The sequence below is a fragment of the Sus scrofa genome, chromosome 8, assembly GCF_054392235.1.
Source record: "Sus scrofa isolate SSC_HxYL_T2T_F1_AM1 chromosome 8, Sscrofa_HxYL_maternal_Yorkshire_Landrace_v2.0, whole genome shotgun sequence".
Taxonomy (NCBI): domain Eukaryota; kingdom Metazoa; phylum Chordata; class Mammalia; order Artiodactyla; family Suidae; genus Sus; species Sus scrofa.
The window spans coordinates 143,004,425-143,022,299 of NC_139390.1; the positions used below are offsets into that span (position 1 = coordinate 143,004,425).

At 47.1% G+C, this 17,875-nt stretch overlaps 1 protein-coding gene across 20 annotated transcripts in view; it reads left to right on the forward strand.

Annotated features, from left to right (window-relative positions):
* The window catches only part of RASGEF1B (RasGEF domain family member 1B), a 699,288-nt gene extending 682,366 nt beyond the window's left edge, over positions 1 to 16,922 (forward strand). For 18 of the 20 annotated variants that reach the window (XM_084970673.1, XM_084970680.1, XM_084970675.1 and 15 more), the window contains 8 exons: positions 1,214 to 1,309; positions 1,424 to 1,526; positions 3,071 to 3,150; positions 4,214 to 4,309; positions 9,873 to 9,968; positions 10,660 to 10,783; positions 12,271 to 12,343; positions 15,516 to 16,922. In XM_084970673.1, coding sequence (XP_084826799.1) covers positions 1,214 to 1,309; positions 1,424 to 1,526; positions 3,071 to 3,150; positions 4,214 to 4,309; positions 9,873 to 9,968; positions 10,660 to 10,783; positions 12,271 to 12,343; positions 15,516 to 15,540 — 693 coding nt within the window. In that variant the 3' untranslated portion in view covers positions 15,541 to 16,922. 20 annotated transcript variants of the gene reach the window in all.
* The last annotated feature ends 953 nt before the right edge of the window (positions 16,923 to 17,875 follow it).

Sequence of the window (17,875 nt, forward strand, 5' to 3'; positions counted from 1 at the left end):
ACATAAATAGTAAATAAATAAATAATCAGAAGGGTTTTTTCCTTTTCGTTAGCCATGACTGATTCGTTGCGTTTTTCTCGAACTTGGGATCCAAGTTCCTTGACAATATTCTTACCCTTTCACCAGCTTTTAGCCTCTTCTTCCTCTTTGTTGGGAAATTTCATAAGCAAGTAGACGCAGGCGTCTGTAGCGATGAAGATAGGCGATAGAAGGGTAATGGTTTTAGCAGACTAAGCCAGAAAGCAAATTGGGGAGAATGCTCTGTGTGTGACTCAACTGTAAGAGGGCCGGGAAGGCAGGAGACACACCCGGGGCTCTGAAGACAGGTCTTTAAGGCCTCTTGTTTCAAGGGAAATCCCTCCTGACAGGTTTATTGCCTGAGTGCAGCCCACACGTAAAGACTGCGTGGACTGTAAAATCGGTGTACACACAGAAGAAAATTTCCCCCCACTGACCTCCAGAAGTCTTTCAAATTATTGGGCAAAGTCTACAGGACCCGCTCCTGAGAGCCCCCCCCCCCCCCCCCCCGTTGGGCGGAGGGGCAGCAGCTGTGTTCCGTCCTTAGAATAGTCTCACTCGGCGCAGGAAGCAGAAGATTAGATTTTGCAATAGGAGGCTAGTGGCCTTTTTTGTTTGTTTGTTTCGTTTGGAAGGAAGGAAAGAGGGGTGTGATTAGCCTGTGCAGACTTGACCTTGAGCTGCCAGATGAGCTTAACGTCTCGCTTGTGAACAACGTGTCCCTGCCCTCCGAGGACCAGGACGGTAGAGACTAACGTTTATCTGCCTTGGAGGCATCTCGTTTCTCTACGCAACGTTCCAAACTTCTGTCCTAAGTTTCGTTTTAAGAGAAAACATTCCTGCCCTCTGCACGCCCAGCGTCTCCTTGCTGGGTGGATGCCAGTCGGTGTTCACCTCCCACTGATGAGTCCGGGTTGTTTTGGAAGGCAGCCAAGAGCCCCCTTTTATTTTTGAATGGTGCTTCTGAGGGCAGTGCCCGCCCTGAGCAGCTGCGTTTCCCGGGGGAGAAGGGCCCTGTCAGGACGGCCGCAGAATAGGTTTCCAAGCCCCCCCCCCTTCCTGTCGCTGCCCACCCCGTCGCCCTCTGGGCCGCCTTCCTGATCTCCAGACTGAGAGTAAAGGCCCACGTCTGACGAGAGCGAGAGGCTTCTCCTTTTTTCCTCCAACTCATCTGCTCCCTCGACGTTCTCTCTAGAGTTGCTACAGTGAACGGAAGAAAACACGCAGCTTGGAGGCTTACGTGGAGTGGTTTAACCGCCTCAGCTACTTGGTTGCCACGGAAATCTGCATGGTGAGAACATGCCTTTTGCCTTTGCTCAAGCTCCCTGTAGGGTGTTTTCATTCGGGTCTCACCTCTGCGGCCCGCACGTCGGATAACTGCCCTCCCTTTCCGTTTGCTCTACAGCCTGTAAAGAAGAAGCACCGAGCAAGGATGATCGAGTATTTCATTGACGTGGCTCGGGAGTGTTTCAACATCGGCAACTTTAATTCCTTGATGGCAATAATCTGTGAGTCCCTTGTTTTTGTAGGTCCTGTGAAATGCCGCCACTAAAAACGTACAAATAATGCAGCTTGGTTCATGAAAACGGTACTCTTTAAGCGAGACTTGTTTCAGAATGTTCAGGATGCTTTTATGTAAAAACATCCGTACAAGTCGGTATAATTTTTTTTAAGCACACAAGAATTCATGGAATACATTTAGTCAGTTTATCCCTGTCTGATTATTTATCTATAAAAGCTTATAAGCGAGAGATGTATCTAACGTTCCCCGAACATTTACCTTTAAGAGCTTAAAGTGAGATATTTGTCTAAGTTAGGGCTTTGGAAAGTGCTTAGGCAGCTTGTGTGTTAAGCATCACGGAAATACATGATCTGAGACTAAATCAGATGATCCCGTCAGGAGGACCAGAGGGTGGCCTGAGAAACGGAGACATTTTCTGAGCACCCGTGTTCCTAGGAGCGCTTATCACCCACCGGCCTTATCAGCCTCGTGTATAAACTTTGCTCTCCCGCCATCATGGGGATTTTAATGCCGGTGACCACTCGTTCTGTACACATAGGGCATATGGGGTGACGCTGTGCCTTGGTTCTCCCAGTTTCTGTCTGTTTTCTTGCCGAAATTACTGATAATGACTTATTTAAAATACCCTGGTTTATATGATAAATGATTAGCTGTCCGATACATTGTAGGTACTCAGGAAATATGAGACCATTTACCACTTACCCGACTCCTTTGAGTCAAGGTCAGTTCGAAGCCAGAGAATCCCCCATCGTTCAATAACTTTGATTTTAATAAACCCCCCACCAATTCTTTTTTCCATTAAAATTGTTTGGTGTTTTTTTTTTTTTTTTTTTTTTTTTTCCCCGACTTTGTCTCCTGCATCAGCGTACTGGCCAGGCTTCAGCTCTTTATCTGGATTACCCCGTGAAAACTGTGCACAGAAAGGTCATTGAAACCAGGGACCTGAAAGGCCCATAGTCTAGTTACTAGATTATTTAATTTCCCACTTACCCTGTGAAGAAAACGTCAGGGCAAAAATCCACATCCCAGGAGAAAGTATTTGTAATGCACCTAAAAGAACTCGTACTCGGAATCTATAAAGGACCCGACAAAGCAATATAAGTAGACAGATGACCCAATGAAAACGGTGAAACGCATGGACATTTCACAGGAGAAAATATACAGCTGGATAGTGTAGAAAAAGGGGCTCCATGTCATTAGTCATTGGAGAAAATACGGATTAAAGTTAAAACCACAGTGGGAGACATAGCCTTTCACACCCCGGGGGGACTGACCCTGAGAAGACTGGTCGAACCGAGTGTCACTGCGGGCGTGGACCGTCGCTGCGGGCTTGGACCGGCTGGCATTCGCGGGCACAGGGCGGGGGGGCGGGGAGGGCCATGGGCCGCTCCTCCGAAAAATCGTTTGGCAGGTTTTTTTTTAAAAAAACTTAACTTCCTTCCGGTTAATAATGAAGACGTTTTCAGAATGTACGTTAGAATGACTTCTTGTTTCCTTTTTCTCTTTCTCTTCCTCCGTTTCAACTGGAAGCCGGCATGAATATGAGCCCCGTCTCTCGACTGAAGAAAACTTGGGCCAAGGTGAAGACGGCCAAGTTCGACGTTCTTGAGGTAGGCGAAGCCAGGCTGGCTGTGAAGGAACATTTCGCCCCTGGAGGGTGCGATTCCTCTGTGGGGCCTGGCCCTTGAGGAGATGGTGCCACAGAGAAGGTCCATCCCCCTCCCCACCCAGGGGCAGGAAGGGGCCTTGGCAGGGAGGGGGAATAAGTCGGACCGCTGACGAGTCCTCTCCTGGGTAGAGGTATCCGCTTCGGGGAGCGCTAACCAAGCGGTGGTGACCCGTTAGTCGCGTCGCATTGCGTGTGCCAGGGTGGGTTTGGGTCCCGAACTGCTGGGCGTTGGACGCCAGGGCGGGCCTCCTGACCTCCCTGAGGCACAGTAGCCGGGAGAGGAGCCCCTCTGCTCAAGCATCCGTCCACCGTCCTCTAGTGAACTTAGCCAGCCCACGAGAGAGCCCTTCGCACGCCATCCTGGCGGTGAAAGAACCGTGGGTAAAGGCGCTGGCCTTGGAACACGTTCACGTCCACGCACTCGTGACACGTGTGGAGCTTCGACTCTGCGATCTTTGGAGATAATAAGAAAATGTTCTTTTGGAAGTTTCCCGCCAAATTGGGAATTTATCGTTGCATATATTACGTTAGGCTTTATTGATACAATACATTTCTTTCCCTTCTTGTAAGAGAGCATGTGCCCTAATTGTCGGTGATGACTTGTTACTACATGCAGAGGACAAGTTCACCACAAAGCGTCAATGCCCCTGCGGTGGCCAACCTCGCACTGACCCCTCACCCTTTGGGCGAAACCAGGAAATGGTTTCTTAGGCTGGGTTTGGCCTCTTTAAGTCTCAGCTCAGCGGTTAACCTGGAAAGAATTTGGCCTGGTTGAACATCATCGAAGCTGACATCAGCTGATATAAGTCAACCAGACCTCATGACAGAAAACGTTTGTGTTCTCCTGTGTCTCATGCTTCTGCGTGTGTCGAGGCAGAAATCCTATAGGCCTCATGAGTTCCCTGACTTCTCTTCAGTTGTGTAGGTGGCCTGAAAAGGGTGGTCTGTAAACCTTCTGCAGGCGCGACGTGTGCGGTTAACGCTCTCCTCTCTTTTGTCTGCAGCATCAGATGGACCCTTCGAGCAACTTCTACAATTATCGAACAGCTCTGCGTGGGGCAGCACAAAGGTCTTTAACCGCTCATAGCAGCAGGGAAAAGGTATGTGTTTAAAGAAGTGGTATTCACGGCAGAGCTGTTTTCCTCCTGGTTATCTCGAAGCCAGTAGAAATATACCGTAGACATTTTTATTGCCAAAAGGGAAGGGGCGGGCCAGAGCAAGGGTGGGCTGCCGAAAGAGAAAGGTAACTTGGCGACCTTGGCAAATGCTATTATTGCTTTATTTAAATGATTATTTTGTAATGTGTCACCGTTGTATTTCAAGCCGTCAATTAAGTCATGTGTTAAGATGACTAACAGCATTAGAGAGTAATTTGATATAATGGAAAGCAGACATTGAAGCTCTCTCTGCCCAAGGTAGCTGACTTAAGGTAACCTTTTCTCTTAAAAGAATGAGCTTACCTCCCGTGGTTAAGTCATTTATTTTCAGAAAGTAGGTTAGTTGCCGTGGCATGTGGCCTGCTGTTGTAACTGGGTATGTGGGTGGCAGAAAAAGTACAGGGATGAGGTCGGAGGAATGAGCGATCCTTCCTTTATCAGCCCTGCTCTTCGGCAGCTTAACTTTAGCCTGGATCAGCCATGCTCCAGACTCAGAGGGCCTTTTATTGGCGCTGTTCACACACGGGGAGGAAAAGTCCCTTTGACATTTGGAGATCGTGTTATTTGAGAAGTAAACACCTGCTTACCATAAATAGGCTGATGATGGTTGCTTGATGGAAGTTGTTTGTGCTTAGAGGCTATCCATCTTTTACCTTAAACTGTATCTTCCACAAATAAAAGAAAACAGAGAGCTCCCACTGTGGCTCACTGGGTTAAGAACCCGACTAGTATCCATGAGGATGCAGGTGTGATCCCTGGCCTCACTCAGTGGGTTAAGGATCCGGCGTTGCCACAAGCAGGGGCGTACGTAGCTCTCAGATGTGGCTCGGATGGGTGGTGCTGTGACGGTGGTGTAGGCCGGCAGCTGAAGCTCTGATTCGACCCCCAGCCCTAAAAACAACAACAACAACAAAAAAAAAAAAAAAGAAAGAAAAAGAAAAAGCGGGTAAAACATTTCAGGGCATCTCCATCACGTCCCCCCAAAAGCTTTGGCATCCATGATCTAAAATAAAAACAAACACAAAAAGAAAAACCCTGCCTTGTTAACGTGCAGAACGGCTTCTCAACAAAATCCAAAACGTCACTTCTGATCGCATTTGAGAGACATTGTAAACATGTTCATTTTTTTAAAATAAAGAAACGAGGAAGCGAGATAACCATCTCCATGTGGCCCGAGGGGGGGTCACCAGCTCTCAGATCACTTGCCCGCATCCCCGCACTCCTGTGACCGGCCTGAGAATAATGTGATCAGAAGTGTCTGAGGCTTTGGAGAGGGAGCTGGCCCGTGGGCAGGTCGGGGCGCTGAGGCATGAAGGGCGGTGGCGGGTCCCTCTCCTGCCCCTCACCGCTGCGTGTCCCATGCGAGGCTTTCCCGGCAGGACCTCTGGGAGTGGGGGGCCCGCCTTAGCAAGCGAGAGGCTGTAGGACGTCCACCCCCCGCCCCCAAGATCTCACTAAATGTTGTACTTGTGGGACTTGGAGAGCTTTTTCTAGAAAACAAGTATCTCCCTCTCGCCATCAGGTAATACATTCCGTCTGCTTTCGTTTTGTTGTTTTCTTTTTTAAACCAGTTCTGTGTGAGCATCTGGATGGCATCCTCTGGTTGATAAGGCAAAGGACATCACCCCCAATTAGTTTAGAATATATACCATTTCTTTCTCATGATTGGTCTCGAAGCCTCTGAATGAAAACATTTGGGGGTAAAATCATCTTCGTTGAAGGGAATTGGGATGCGTTTTTCTCTTTGGAGGTGAGGGTAAACTCTTCATTCCTAGGGAATCTCCTATTCTAAAGTCTTTCTGGCAACACGACTTGAGTTTGATGTGCTTGGAATGAGTTTCTGTGGCCAGGGTTGCCCACCTAAGAGTGCCACACTGTAGGACAGAGCCGACCTGCCTGTCGCCTAGGGGCTTCTAAGTGCTCTTCCAAGGGCCTTTTTTCCTATGAGTCCTCGTGTCTCTGGGCTTTTACCCACGCCTCATACAAGTGCCTGGTTTTCAGTCCTTTGACCCTGGTGTTTTGGATCGAAACTCGTTCCTGCTCATCAGCATTTTTCTAGGCGTGGCACCGATAACGCCTTTAAGGTGCAGTTGCCAAGTTTCTGAATTAAGAGCGTTGTGAAAGGAACCTAGAAAACCTCGCCCGCCAAGACGTTCCCCCACCAAAAGTCTTCACTGAGGGACTCTCGGAGGCCAGACGTTTGCCCCAGTGGGCCGCCCCCACGTCCCCCTTGCCTCTGGAAGTCCGAAGTCGTTGCAGTCCCCCGATTTTCGCTGCAGATCGCAGGGAACTCTCCGAGAGGAGAGGGGAGGTCGAGGGAGACCCTGAGCCTCTGTCTGGCGTGTGGGCGGAGGGAACCGCAGGCATGTGCACCTGAGGGAGATTATTCTGCTCTGTGTTCTCGTGAGAGTGGCCCGGGCAATTCATGGTGAATCGGTGCAGCCGCTCCACGTCTGGGCCTTCATCCAGGGGCATCAAAACCACCACGTAACTAGGAGAGTTACATGCACCCCCGTGCTCATCCCAGCCATGTTTACAAAGCCAGGGTATAGAAACAACCCGAGGGAATGAATGAAGAAGTGGTGGCATCCGTACACACACACGCGCATATACACGAAGGAGGTATATAATGGATTATTCAGCTGGCGAAATGAACGCCGTCTTGCCGTTGTGACAACACGGTGAATCTGGAAGGCACTTTACCAAGTGGAATAAATGAGACTGACAACGGCAAATACTGTATTATCTTTTTACAGGTGAAATCTAAACGCGTATATATATATATATATATATATATATATGCCCACCCATATATATAACATATTTAATATAACATATTAAATATATATTGTACATTTATATATGTAATACAAGTATATATAATACATATACATTTACATACTGTTTATGTGACACACGCATATAACATATATTATATATATATTTGAAGAAACAAGCTTATAGATATAAAGAACAGATTGGTGGTTGCCAGAGGCAGAGAGCAGAAGATGAGGGTCGTGGGTAAACTGTTTTCGTTTATTTAGTTTGAGTAAGTTTTATTTTAAAAAGTCGTGGATTCCATGGCAGCACCATGAATGCAAAAATCACACAAGGTGTAGCCTCCGCCGCCCAGCTGGGAGCACATGACCTGAACGTAGGAAACGTTTACTGTCAAGGTGAGACGGTGGGTGACCCCCCACCTGGATCTCACAGCCTAGCCCTACGGAACAAAGCACAGAACCCGAGTTCTTAAAAGCTGTTATGCCAGGCAGATGTTACATCTTGATTGTAATTCCGGCCTCCCATTTCTTTTGACGATGCATCAGTCATATTTGTGCCCTTGTCTGGGGCCCATTGGTTTTTGGGGACAACTTCATTGAGGTCAAACCTCAGTGATTTAATTTAACCCTCACCAAACTCAGTGAGGTAGCTGCTGTTGTTCCCATTTGAAAGTGAGGCAACTAGGCTTTCTTCGTTTGTTGGCCTTATACCAGGGGTTGGCAGGCGTTCTCTTTTAGGAGCCAAATCATAAACACATCAGGCTTAGCAAACATACGCTTTCTCTTGCAACTACTCAGCTCTGGGGTAGCCACTCAGACGCAGACGCAGACGATATGCAGATGTATGAATGAGCAGGGCCGTTTCCCAGGAAGCTGTCTGGACCCTGGCCTTTTAACTTCATCTAATGTCACGCTCATGACGGATTATTCTCTGGCTGTTTCCCCAGCCTTTAAAAAACATAAAATGTATGAGTCCGCGGCCGTTCCAGAACAGGTGGTGAGGTGGGCTGGCTGGCCCGAGGGCCATGGTTGGCAGCCTCCTGGCTTGTACGGCCAGTCGGTTGTGGAGCCACGTTGGAGCCTGAGGTGTGGCAGAGCCAGCGCCCCGCACCTCTCAGCCACAGGTGGTCCCGCAAGGGAGCGAGGGTCGGGTGCACCTCACCCCTTTGATGATGGCGGTTTAGCTCTGAAGTAATAGGGCAGCAGCCAGTAGTATTCGAAGGAGAAGGTAACGGGGGATCTTTACAAATCCAGTGTAGAGACCTCCAGGCGGTAGAAAATGATGTATTAGTGACGTAATAGCATATACGATTATAAAGTCTATTCAAAAGGCTGTCGACACCCAAGGTTCACTTTGGCTATTTTCAGAGATCAAGGAAACAAAAATAATCAAAGCCTCTTTTCTTAATGAGCCTAAACGTCTGTTTTCCAGACCGTCCCTTCATCTCATAAATGTACCACATGAGTCATAAGCTCGGGGAAACTTCCAAAACCTGCTCTTGGGTAAACAGCACAGGCCCACAGTTTGTGTTGTAGCAAATACAGCACCTTCAAAAGCAGGTTGGCATTTGAGAGAAAGTAGAAGTTACAAGGTGGAAGAATGTAGAGCTTTGTTCTTTTTTTTTTTTTTTTTTTTTTTTTTGTCTTTTTAGGGACACATGCTAGTTCCCAGGCTAGGGGGCGAATTGGAGCTGCAGCTGCCGGCCTACACCACAGCCACAGCAATGCAGGATCTGAGCCGTGTCTGCGACCTACACCACAGCTCACAGCAACACTGGATCCTTAACCCACTGAGTGAGGCCAGGGATCGAACCCGCAACCTTATGGATACTATGTCGGGTTTGTTTCCACTGCACCACAACAAGAGCTCCGAGCTTTGCTCTTTGTTCATTCTTGGCTTAGTAGGACGTAGGGTACTTTCACAGAGGTTATTATTTTGCGTGAATTAATTAAATACCATCATATCAAACCCAAAGATGTGAGGCAGGCAAGTCTTACTCAACAAGGCTCATTGTGTTTTAAACAACCCTCCCTTTGAATGTACACATTCACGTTCCTCCTTCCCGTGGGCCTGCCCGACACCGCGCTGAGCGAGGTGCTGCTTTGTGGTTGCCCACGAGAGCAGGTACTGACTTGCTCTGTCACCCGAAGGCCAGGTTTGCTCAATAGGAAGATTGTAGCAATTATTACCGAAAACTCTGAGCTCTCCTGTTATCTTGAATAGTGTCTTCCGTGGTGAAATAAAATGTTCATCTAAAAAAGAAGGTCCCATAGAAACGTAGATGTCTAAATGATAAAAAACAAGACAGATCCTGGCCGAGCGGCAGGCATACACCTTAAACTCTTGATACCTGCGCCGACGTATTCCGTTAATATTTTGTTCTAAGGATTTGCTGAATGTGAAAAGCAAGCGTTCTTTTAGATTGTTTGTCCTTGGGGTACAGCTAGAGCGTTCCGATGTCATCATATGCTATTGCACTGGGAAGAAGAGGGGAAACTAGCCGCATGAAGCCCTCTGCCTCCCAGGGCCACCTGTCTTTGCTGTTGTTAACGGTATTTGCATGTTCAGCACAATTCTGTGGGAAAGGTAAACTGTACCTGTCTTCATTAATCGTAGCCTATAACGTGATGCAGAGCTTGTATTGTTCGTTAACCTCTTGTGTTGTTTGACGAGAGACTCAGTGTTGATTTGCCCAAAACAAACCAGAATCTTTTGTTTTCTCTAGATTGTGATACCATTCTTCAGTCTTTTAATCAAAGATATTTATTTCCTCAATGAAGGCTGTGCTAACCGCCTTCCCAACGGCCACGTCAACTTCGAGGTAAGGGTAGGCTGCAAAGATCTGAGCACAGAGAGGGACTAGCCTCTTTCCTACTCATTTGTAAGAAAAGGGCAATACTAAATAGAATAAATTAGCTGCATCTTTTTTTTTTTTTCTTTTTTTGCCACCCCATGGCTTAGGGAGTTCCCAGGACAGGGATCAGATCAGAGTCGCAGTTGCCCCGGGCACAGTTGCAGCCTAGACCTAGCCACAGCAGCCACCCCGGGTGCTTTAACTCACTGTGCTGGGCTGGGGATCGAACCTGCATCCTTGGGGGCGCAGAGATGCTGCCAATCTTGTTGTGCCGTCATGGGAATTCACTCACTGTTATTATTAATTACCATCCAGAGTTAGTTGAGTAAACTTTTACATTTCCCTAGAAAATATCTATACCTAGTTTTTGGGGGTTTTCTTTTTGTTTTGGTTTTTTTTTTTTTTTTTTACCTCAGACTTCAGTGGCTGGATGTGGGGTCTCAGTTCCCACACCAGGGACCGAACCGTGGTGAGAGCACTGAGTCCTAAGCACTAGACCACCGGGGAACTCCCATCCATGCCTAGTTTCTATTAACTGAAGGAAATTAGGTCGTTCGGAAGATTAGAAGCCAGCAGAGGACAGTAAATGGAGTCGACTCCTCCACGCTCACGATTTTTAGTAACTGCCTTTGCATTCTTTTGTTTTATTCTTTTCTAGAAATTTTGGGAACTGGCCAAGCAAGTGAGCGAGTTCATGACGTGGAAACAAGTGGAGTGTCCGTTTGAGAGGGACCGGAAGATCTTGCAGTACCTGCTTACGGTCCCCGTCTTCAGCGAGGACGGTGGGTAGCCTGCTGGCCCCGAGCATCCGCAGACCCTCCGGCCCGAACTCAGCGAGTAAATGCCTGGTGCCTCACGTACGAGGAGGCCTGCCTTCTGACCTCTTCCATCGTCAGATATGACCTATCCCTAAACTTATCCCATATGACTTATCCCTAAACTGCTGCAGTCAGGCACTCGCTACTTAGCCAAAAAGAGTCATTTCTGTCTTTAAACATTCCCCATAATATTAGATCTGCAAAGCTTTGGGCACAAATAGAAAGTTTTTGAAGGGTTTTTTTTTTTTTTTTCCCCTTGTTTGGGTTTGCATTAATGCAGAAAAAAGGTGTGTTGCAGTGTGTTGATATGCAAGGTAACGTGAAAAACAAAACAGCTCAGGGCTACCTCCTGCTGTTTGAAAAAGTGCTATAAAGTCTTGACCTGTTAAAAATACTAGGGAATTTGATGCAGAAACACTGATTATGTACAGAAAAAAAAAAAAATGATGAGAAATTTAAAGTTTGTAGAAGACTTGGGGATTGATTCTATCGATCTGTTATATCTTAATGTTATAGAAATCAACAGCATTATTAACTGTTTCTCATAGTAGATCGATAGTGTTTGGGAGAGCGGCTAAAGAACATTCTGAATTATATGACCCATTCCAGAGGGGGCTTGATCGTTATTAACCTCTACAAACAGGATTAATAACAAGCTTTTAAATCTTTGGACCACTTTTTGACTTAAAATTAAAGAGAAAAACATTAGAAGGATGAAAAGTATAATAACAAGCTTTTAAATCTTTGGACTACTTTTTGACTCTAAAGAGAAGAACATTAGAAGGATGAAAAATTGGCCTAGACAATCTGGCTTTTTACCTGGTAAAAAGTCTTAAAAATTGGGCTGAGTTCCTGTTGTGGCTCAGCAAGTTAAAAACCTGACAGAGTCTCCATGAGGATGTGGGTTTGATCCCTGGCCCCACTCAGTGGTTTAAGGATCCAGTGTTGCCTTGAGCTGCAGTGTAGGTCACTGATGCAGCTCGCACCTGGCGTGGCTGTGACTGTGACGTAGGCTGGCAGCTGTAGCTCCAGTTCAACCCCTAGCCTGGGAACTTCCACATGCTGTGAGGGTGGCTGTAAAAAGAAAAAGAAAAAAAAAATTGAGCTTGAAGGGAAGGCTCCCCTTCTCACCCCCCTCTTTGTAAAACAAAGTTGAGAGTATGGTGGCTCCCGTGGGTTGCACTTTGGAGCATCTTTGGCCTCCTAAATTGTTTAGTTAACCAGGTGCCTTTGTGGCCTGGAGACCCTTGGGTTTTTGTTGAGCCAGTCAGTCGGGGGCAGAGTGGTGATCTGTGTTCTTAATGAAACTGTGAAGCTTCCCATTGTGATTTGATATTTCAGAGAGTGTGTTTTGCTCCAGGGTTTGGCTCAGGTTGACCGGGGCGGGACGGGGTGGGGACAGGATCAGAAGGCTGCAGTGTTGATGTGTTCTTCCTTTTGCTCGCTTGTAGCTCTCTACCTGGCTTCCTATGAGAGTGAAGGACCTGAAAATCACATAGAGAAAGACAGGTGGAAGTCCTTAAGGTGGGTGCCCTTGCTTTTCTGTGCTGCGCGAATCTCAAGATGCTGTTGCCTCAAGTGAAGGAAGCCGCGTGCCGGGCTGCGTTTTTCCAAGTCTCTGCCCCTGTCTCCTGTCAACTGAATCTTGTGGCTTGGAATCCTCATTGCCACCATTCAGTTTTACTGCTTTTTTTCTCTCTTTTTTAATACTGGCAGATATACAGTGATTCTGTTCTGCTGTCTCTTCCCCGTTATTTTATGGAATGAGGAACTGAAATTACCCCGTGGTACGTTAAAACGGGGCCCGATGCATTATCTTCATCTAAGAGATAAGTTCAGATGCAATTTCTGAATAGTTCTAATACTAAAATTGTATTTGACCTGAGATGAAAGAGACCCAAGTCCCGCTGGTTCAGTAAATTTGAATGTCACTTAGCAATGAGCTCTAGGTCCCTTCTTTGGAGAGAAAGAGAAAGAGTTGGGACTTTGGAGTAATGCAGGTGTTTTCAAATTTAAAACTTCTGTTAATCAATTGGTGTTTTCAGACAAATGTACTTTCAAACAGAACTAGGGGGAGTTCCCATCGTAGCTCAGTGGTAACGTGAGGACTTGGTTCAATCTCTGAGCTCGCTCAGTGGGTTAAGCATCCGGCGTTGCCCTGAGCTGTGGTGTAGGTCGCAGATGTGGCTCGGATCTGGCCTTGCTGTGTGGCTGTGGTGTAGGCTGGCGGCTGGAGTTCTGATTCAACCCCTAGCCTGGGAACTTCCATATGCCTTAGGTTCGGCCCTAAAAAGACAAAGGAAAAACCCAAAACAAACCAAATTAGGGTAGTTAAGTTTGTATTTTAACCCTTTGAGATGCCGTACTTTAGGCTGTAGTATTACTGGAATCAGCATGGCTGTGTGTGTTTCCGCTGAGAGACTCCGGGAACGTGTGCCTCTCTGTTCCACGTTGACAGGCCATTTCTCGTCTTCCCGCAGCCCTTTGGGAGCCTTCATTATACTTGATCTTGGGCTCCGTCTCATAAACCAGAGTATCTAAGATACATTTGATTGGATGTGATTTTGTTTGTTCAAAGGAAACTTCAGGCCTTTGAGCAATTCATTGAGGAGGACGAGGTCCAGAGGCATGGGAATTCCTGTCATTAGAACAAGGCAGGGTGAAGGCGATTGGAGATGTTTTTCGAATCCCAGACAGAAACATAAAGCTTTACGTTTGGCCAATGCCTGGGAGCAAAGCAGTGCTGTTTTTGTAAGGTTTTATCTCTGCTAGGAGCACCTTTGTATGGAAATTTTGTTTCACTCTGTGTTGTGTTGGTGTTGAAGCATACTGACTGCTTCCCGTTAGAGTAACAGGTGTAAACCATGAGCCTCAGAGCACACACCTCTTGCTGGATGGAAGCTTTGGGAATTGCTCCAATGGGTCTCCCTTTTAGGTGAACCTTGCCTTCCACAGTTCTTATCTTTTTAATCCCCTTCCTGTTGAGTAAAAACATGAAGTTGGGGAAGCTCCCCTTCTAGTGCAGTGGGTTAAGGACCCATTGGTGCCGTGGCTGTGGTGCAGGCTTAATCCCTGGCCCTGGAATGTCCACCTGCCACGAGTGTGACCAAAATTAAAACAAAACAAACAAACAAACAAAAGTTCAGTCGGTTTGGCCCCGGAGTACAGCTTAGCTGTTGTTACTTTACCTACAGATTTTTTAAAAACTGGAAAATAGATAAATTGGCAATACGCACGTGACCCCTGTGGTCTGCACTGCCTGTGAAATCCAGCCTTATTACAAAACCCAAAGCTACCGCATACTTCTTTTCTAGTTGTCATTCTTTTTTGATGATGATTCTTTAATGCCCCGGTCCTACTGGTTCAAGGTTCGTTTGGAAGGATTTGTAAGTCACGCATTAACAGTCAATGTTAAAGATTAAATTATATAATCTCTCCCCATATCTGTGTATGCCCCGCACACACAGTTTGTATTTAACTTTTAACATTTGATTGGTTGACATGTGACCGAAGAGTTTAGTGAATTTCAAAATGTGACATGAAAGAGAGGGCGTGCTGTACTGGCCTGAGGGACTCAGCTCAGAAATGCTTCATAATAACGCTTCTGGTAAAAATTCATTGCGGGCCCAGCAGTGGCACACCCGGCGTGGATGCCGGGTGAGCATATGTATGTAAGCGCAGTGAAGATGTAGTCCTGGCATCAAGGACAAGTTTCTGGAGTTCCCGTGGTGGCTCAGGGGAAACGAACCCGACCAGTAATATGAGGACTCGGGTTTGATCCCTGGCCTCACACAGTGGGTTAGGGATCCGGCGTTGCCGTGGTGTAGGTTGCAGATGCGGCTCAGATCTGGTGTTGCTGTGGCTCCGGCGTAGGCCGGCAGCTGTAGCTCCTATTAGACCCCTAGCCTAGGAACCACTTTAAGCCACGGGTACAAAAAACAAAAAAGATAAAAGACAAAAGAAAAAAAAAAAAAAAAGAATGAGAGTACCTACCTGAAAACGTGCACGTATATTAGCTTTGCAGGCAGTGAGATGCTTCTCCTGCTGGTCCAAGAGCCACTCATCAGACGCTTGGGTTCAGCCGTGGCAATGACAGATGCACCTGTGAGGGGAGACACTTTTCGTGTCGCTTGCTACTTACATGCTCTCCCTGGGCGTGGAATAAGAATACGCTCTGATTTACTGAGCAACCCATCTGCATATATTTAAAAGCTCTTTATCATTAATGACCTTTGGTTTTTTGTGGGGTGTGTGAGCACAAAGCCACTCAAGATACAGCTCTACCTGTAAACCAAGTTTTGGCCAGCTCCGTTAGTACGTTTTTTCTTTTGTGGCCGTGCCCATGGCATATGGAAGTTCCCAGGCCAGGGATTGAATCCAAGCTACCCTGCAGCTGCAGCAATGCCAGATCCTGTAACCTACTGTTCTGGGCCGGGAATTGAACCTGTGCCTCCATAGACGCTGGAGCCACTACAGTCAGATTCTTAACCCACTGCTCCATAGCGGGAACTCCAGTGCGTATTTATTTTCAACGACTAGCAGTTCTCTCAGATAACCTAAAGGACTTCAATGCTTTATGTTTTCCTGTCCTTTTTAAAACCATGGAAAATCAAACTCAAAACTTGGGAAAGCTGAAACTCGTGGCAGGCGAGGCTTTGCACCTTCGTTTGGGTCATCTGCCTTCTTTATTTCTCAGGTCCAGCCTCCTGGGCAGAGTTTAATACAACATCCTCCTGGGACACCGGCTGCTTCTGCTGCTCTGTCTCGCCCGTCATCGAGGGGCTGGCCCTTGTTTCCGGGCATCTAGTGCTACAAAACAAATCACGAAGTCCCCGCCAGCAGGCTCAGCAGTTGGGGACCTCCTTCCCCACAGCTGACAGATTGACTCAGATTTTCTGAGGCTGGAATGTTCACTGAGGACCCTGGAGAAAGAATCCGCCGAAGGTCCCGGCTCTGCTGCGATCCATCTCCTGGAATTTCCATGTGAATCACAGCTCTGCACCTGGATGGAGCCTATTCTTTTGTGTGTGTGTTTTTTTGTTGTTTTTTTTTTTTTTTAATTGGTTCAACATTTGCTGCTAATGGGACTTGCCCAGCTGAGTGCTGGCTCTTAGGAAGCCCATGTTTCTTTGGTAACTTAAAGGAAAAAGGGAGAGGAGGGAGGGAAAGAAACCCCTCCACTGAGACCCCAAACCTGGGCTCCCAGGTATGGCCCAGGGGGCCCAGGCTGGCTGGATGCTGCCTGCGGACTCGGAGTCCCTGAGTGCGGCTGTGTTGTGAATTCTCCTCCTTCCTCTTCCTCCGAGGTTTTGAGTTGGCTGCTGGTTAGCAAACTCCTTTTTACCCATATAAGTTATTTAATATAATAATGAAGCTCAACACTGTGGTAGGAAAATAGCCACTAGGAAAAAAAAAAAGCAGAGTTTGTCATTGGACTGTGTCACGTTTTAGAAGGACCTTCTGTTTTCTTTGCCCTTCGGAGCCGTTGACCATGGAGCGCTGTGTTTGGCAGGTGTATTTTTCAGTAGTTGGTTTTTTTGTTGTCGTTACTTAGCTTTCCATGATGCCTACTTTTTTTTCCCTCTTGTAATTTAAATGTTCTGAATTTAAGAGTCTTGGGGGGAAAACAACCTCCATGGCCTAATGCCAATTTAATTTTTTTTAACAGACTGTTAATTTTCGTTACCTTTCGGAGTCTGTTGGCAACTAAACATGTGAACAGAAAACAAATTGGAAAAGTCCTCCCCCCGCACCCCCAACCAGAGCAGAGAACCAGACACATGAAAAACATCTTGCTGTTAACTCGGAGGTCGATCTAATTGTGAAATAGTTCTCACCTCGTGAAACATCTCAGTCAATCCATAGTTGCTCCGCCAAACAGCCGTTAGAGTTATTTACTCCGGGGAAAACTGTAGAGCAGTAACCTGTGCTGATGCAGAAAAAACCAAAACATTATGTTCAAAACAGAGATGCATCCTGACATGGTTTCGAAAACCAGAGCATATGCCTGTGCGTACGCTTCCCGCCGTCTCCGCAGACCACACGTGTCTCTCGCGTGTCCTTCTACAGCCATCTCAATATATTTGACACTCTGCGGCCAGGAGCATTGGTGTCTTTCTTTTCTTTAATGGATGGGTGGGTGGGAAAGGGGGTGGAGGGGGAGCTGTCTCTCAGTCATTCTCCTGGAGAGACTGGCTGAAAATACGTCTGTCCTTGGGGAAGGGGCCTTGACTATGTGCATGGGCCCCCACTTTCTGAAACGCAATCATAGTCGGCTTTTCCTAAGCAATCCCAAGGCACGTCTAAGGCTTCGGCCTGGACCGCCATCTCCAGCCTTTAGGTGTGGAACAGGCCTATTAATGACAGTAAGGATTTGGCCGAGGCCGTGTACCTAATGGGAGATTTGAACTAGACCTTCTCATTCCAGAGCCCAGCCTTTTCAGATTTCATTATAACCTTGAAGCTTACGAGGAACCTAGGGATCTGTCGCTGTGCAGATGTGGATTCCGTAGGTTTGGGGCGGGGCCTGGGCGATGCTGATGCTGCTGGTCCAGGAAACCACGGAGCGGCAGCGCCACCCACAGCGCCACCTCCTGGTCCCTGCACTGCCTTTCCCCGAACTCTGCACCTTGCAGGTGTTGCCATGACAGCAGCAATGTCCCTCTTTCAACCACATACATCTCGGGTCTGTGAATAATGAGGTGTTGGCCAATTCTACCTGTTTCATTCGAGCCACAAGGTGACAATGGCTGGAAAAAAAAGTTGAAGGAGGAATGATGTTTTACGATAGGTAAAAATGATATGAAATGCAAATTTCTATGTCCAGAAAAATGAAGTTACTGGAACAAACTCATTTGCTAGCTCACGTTCTCCTGGCTGCTTCCTGCTACAGAATCCTGTAGTTGCAACAGAGCCTGGTCGGCCCACAAAGCCTCAGGAATCTCTGCTCTTTACAGAAAGTTTGCTGCCCTCTGATCTCTCAGGGGTTGCTTTGAGCATTACAGTGAGTTTGCAAAAATGCTCTAAATTCTCTATGGCATTCGATACATATGTGGC